Source organism: Pyxicephalus adspersus, chromosome 11 (assembly GCF_032062135.1).
Source record: "Pyxicephalus adspersus chromosome 11, UCB_Pads_2.0, whole genome shotgun sequence".
Lineage (NCBI taxonomy): Eukaryota > Metazoa > Chordata > Amphibia > Anura > Pyxicephalidae > Pyxicephalus > Pyxicephalus adspersus.
Window position 1 is genome coordinate 57,176,231 of NC_092868.1, and position 4,867 is coordinate 57,181,097.

General features: G+C 36.1%; 1 protein-coding gene across 1 annotated transcript; it reads left to right on the top strand.

Annotated features, from left to right (window-relative positions):
• Nucleotides 1-226: 226 nt before the first annotated feature.
• LOC140340283 (nicotinamide N-methyltransferase-like) lies at nt 227-4,508 on the top strand. Its single transcript, XM_072425340.1, has 3 exons — nt 227-377; nt 2,209-2,308; nt 4,088-4,508. The coding sequence occupies exons 1-3, from the start codon at nt 227-229 to the stop codon at nt 4,506-4,508; spliced, it is 672 nt and encodes a 223-aa protein (XP_072281441.1).
• The last annotated feature ends 359 nt before the right edge of the window (nt 4,509-4,867 follow it).

Sequence of the window (4,867 nt, forward strand, 5' to 3'; positions counted from 1 at the left end):
AAGTCTAACTCTGAATTTATTTGATTTAATACATGTTTATTCTACTCCATGTTTGGTCACATTGCTATCAGCTGAATCTGCAAAGTCAACCAAGAAAGAGTCACATTGTGATAATATTAATCTGCATGCAATAATACTGACTACAGAAACAAAAATGAATGTGTTAGGTGCCAACATCAGATGACTTTAGACCGCCAAGGAGATATAGGAGATACAATAATACACGATGGATCCTGCCAAGCATAAGATCTACCATGTAGATGGATTACACTCCAGGACATTTCTTGATACTTATTGTTCCAATAAACCTGAAACGACCTTTGAAGAAGGAGGTCTTAACGTGATCATAGAGGAGCTTCATTATTTTTTTAAGTTTGGTATGTTTGCTTACATCAAGATAAAAATCTACTAAAATCTCATGTAGATTTTATCATGTTCATGATATCACAAATGTTGTTTGAAATCTTCTTAAAATGAGAGTATGTTCATGGACGTTGCCCACCATTAATTATATAGATGATAGTTTATTTCTGGTGCCAGCCCCAAATAGATACAGAACAGGTTTACAAAACAGTACAGGCAGACAGATGGGTTTTTGTTGGCAATAAAGTGCTATTTTACTTGATTATTTTAGTAATGTAATGTAACAAGTTAGCATGGCATAGCATAATGAAGTAAATACATATTCATTAAAATCGATCGGTTAAAATTTCTACTTCCTAAAATATCTTGACCATCATGTTGTACCTAATGGGTCTGATTTATTAAAGCTCTCCAAGGCTGGAGAGAACACATTTCTTCAGTGAAGTTGGGTGATCCAGCAAACCTGGAATAGATTTCCTATTTTAATGGATAGATTTCTATTCCTAGAAGTAATTTGCTATTTGTTAGCAAATGTTTTCACTCCTGGACCAGATCCATTCCCGTACCATTAACTACAACATGATTGTCAAAATATATTTAAAAGGAACTAGAAAAGTAACAGATCTGTTTAAATGAATATGTATTTATTTAATTATTTTTTGCATATAAGGTTGTGATGTATATTATATTTTATGATTCAGTCCACATCGCACGTCACAGTCACCCCTGAGGAATCCTTGTGGTGGCGAAACGCGCCAGAAATACAGATAACTGTGACTAATATCTGAACACTTTAATGTGCAGTTACTTACTGCAGATACCTTATGGTATATCAGGAATTCTCTGTTTAGCACCATTTCTGGCACATGTTGTACATTGTCATTGACCATATTATGCCTTTGCTAGTGTGCTACCTTACATTATTTAAAATATAAAGTAAATAGCATTTTCTTGCCAACATAGACCCCTTTTTCTGCATGTACTCTGTAGTTCTTGTAGCCACAAAGTTGTTAACCGAGGCTACTGGAGCTCAGTTGTAGTGAGATACAAATGGTAGAAACAATATATTACAGTTTGGGATTACACTGACTTAAATTACTGGTTTTAAAACTATTAGGAAAGGCATGAATTGTAGGCAGTAGTTTTATTCATGAAGTAGTGAATATAGAGGGAAAAAAAATTGCAGCACCCTGCATAGGAAAAATACAATAATGCTAAGTTTATAAACGTTATGAGGTAGTTGGGTTTCCTGAGCGCAATGGCCTGTTGCCAATGTATATAACATTATCATAAACTTGTGGATTAGGCTGCCACCAAAATATATTTAAAGGGTTAGTAAAGGTTTTTTTTTCTTTGTAAATGCATTTTAATATTTAAACAATGTTTGGATGCCATTAGGTCCTGTTTGGGTATGAGGTAACCCTAAGTTTTCCTTGTAAAATTGGTATTAGTTGGGATATTCTGGATCTGAACTTTTGGCTCAGTTCATCAGAAAAGCTGTAGAACTAAAGTAACTTTGAAGAACACTAAACTTAATCTACAATTTGACTCATTGACAATATGGTGGCTTGAAGATCACCCTCATAGAAAAAATGGGTTGGGTTATCTGTTCCATGACTTCTGTTTATGACTTTTGTGACTCATGAGACCAGTCTTTTATCCATTATATTTAATGCTAATGTTGTCAAAGCAACAAAACGGAAGAAAAACATAATGAACATTTATGAAGATATATAAAGGCATCCATGTACACAAATAGTTCAGAAGCTAAAACAAAATAAAGAATCACTACTATTTTCCAAATTATGCTTTGTAAAATTTAAATATTTTCTCTTCTCCTCCTAGCTAACATCAAAGGAGGCACGCTCATTGACATCAGTTTTGGACCCATTATCTACCATCTGTATTCAGCCTGCGAGTATTTCAAGGAAATGATCCTCCTGAGGTTCAATGATCACTGTATTATTGAACTGAAAAAATGGCTGCACGATTATCCTGAAGCTTTTGATTGGACACACACCTTATCCTTTGTATCAGAGAAAGAAGGAAGGAGGTTGAGTATCTGCCAAAAAATAATTTTATTGCTGCAAATGTTTTCCATTTTAATGAATCAGCCAAGCGGAAGCATAAAGTTCCCTCAAACAATCAGCTACATGGACTAATCAGGTGTATTACTTTGATTTTCTTTTCCTTGGCAAAAGTGGCCTCAAATTTTTGCCTTGCTAGGTTTTCGGTTTCTAATATTACATTCTATGATAATGATGGGGTGTTTCTGAAGTTCATAGCTCCATTAAAATATAAAGTGGATACTAAAAAGTGAAGAGTTTTGCTGTTCAATGGAACATTTAGTAAGGTAATTGAGTTGAGGGTCACCAGCTCCCCCATTATTATGTCACACCAGGTAGGCTCTTTTTTTCACCATTGACCTAACACTCTCTATATGCCACCCTCTATATGAGTAAAGTAATAAGCAGTGGAGTTTCATTGCAGACATTATTGTGGTGAATATTTGAAGTGTGATGTCATTGGGTTTTTGGGGTACATGTTGGAAATGGTCTTTGTTTTTGGCTATGGGTCTATGTCAAATTAGAACTGAACATCTTTTGGCCCGGAGTAAAAAGCTGGACTTTCCCAATATTTGGTGACTGGATTTGGTACCTACAACTTTTTTTTTTTTTTATCTTTTGCTTTATTTAGGAGCGCTTCATGCTACATTTGTGCAATTTGTACAATGGCTGCTGGCTGGACTTGCTGAGCTGGATGCTATACCCATATATCAGTGACAGCAAATCCAGCCAGTGGTCGATGAGTCACAAAGAACAGATCAGCGAAACCATTCAGCAGCCAATGGCAGGCTGTCGTTGGCTGCCAGTTGTATTCAGTAAGTAGGTATGCTGTGCCATGTTGTAGTCTACCTGCCGATTTAGATGACTAGCACACTGTACTTGTCATTGGCTCAGGTTTAACCATCTGATACTGAGGACATATAGACATATATAGAGAATAATTCTACTACTTGATTCTACTGAACGTCTATTTGAAATTGGTCATATTCTACAGATTATGTAGTCATAAATTACTATAATGTATAACCCTGTAGCTGGAAGTCCTGATTCTACCAAAATCCCACTGAAAAACATAAGGGACACTACTAAATTCAAATTTACCAGTTATCAATGGATATAAAATAATTGTTTTATTACACAGCAATCTTCATACATGCTGAGGCTTTCCAATGCCTTTTTGTTGCATTTGGTTGCTCTAAAAGCATGTCATATAGCAGAAAATAAACATAGAAGCCATAATTTTGTCCCATTTACTTAAATAGGCTTTGAATTTATCTCACAAATCAACCCAAACATTATGGTCAGCTCATGCCAGCAGTCAGTTGGTATATGTGGGGTCTGAGGGGTAAATAGGGGTGTGGCATAAGGTGTGAGGGGTACACGAGGGGTGTGAGGGGTAGATATGAGGGTGTCAAGGGGTGGGATATTGTATGAGGTATATATATGGGGGTGTGAGAGGTACATTATAAATGTTATGGGATGGGGTGTAGGGGGTATGTGGAGCTGGGCCTAACTTTTTTCAGGTTGTAGCCCTCCTAAAATTTTCTGGGGGCCAACTTGATTTGTAGTTACATTCCAGTCAAAAGACCCACAATGAAAGCTAATGGGCCACCAAATTTGTGTTGCCATTTTTAACTCACCATGTTTTTAAATTGTAGCAACCAGTTAGAAATGAAAGCTTTGAAGCTGAAGGCGAAGGTTAAACACGTGTTGAAATGTTACATTGACAGAGAAAACATCACCGACCCACTGGAGTTACCCCAAGCTGACTGCCTACTGGTTACACATATCCTGGGTTCCATCAGCAAAGATGAAAATGATTACATCAGCAATCTAAAAAAGTTCGCCAAGTTGATTAAGCCTGGAGGACAATTGCTAATATTTGGGTCCCTGAATGGGACATATTACATGGTTGGCGAAGATAAATTCTTCACCTTTACATATGACGAGAATTTCATGAGAAAAGCTATTGAAGAAGCCGGCTTTGTTATCAACCATTGTCAAGTTCACCCAAGGAAAGCAAAGAATAGCTTGGCTGATTATAAGGCCATCATTTTTATCTCAGCCTGTAAAAATTAGCTAATTAGGGAAAATACAATATTGATATTCCTAATGTAAATTATAGGAGTAGACAGCTGGGTACAGAGCTTCCTTTCTGTGTAATAGATTTTAGTAAGAAAGCTTTACGATTAATATTGATTTGTAATATAAATGCCTTGGGGTTATAGTAAGCTTAGCATTCCAGGGGTATTTTATTGTGAAAAAACATATAAAAAGACAATTGTTGATGATACATATGTTACCATTGAAAACACAAGACCCCAGGAGATTCTCCGCCATAGAATGGTGGGCCAATGGCAGACTCACTGATTTCTAAATTGTGTTATAGCAAACTAAATATCATCAAGTTAGGCTTTAGATTGGAAATAACTAAATAT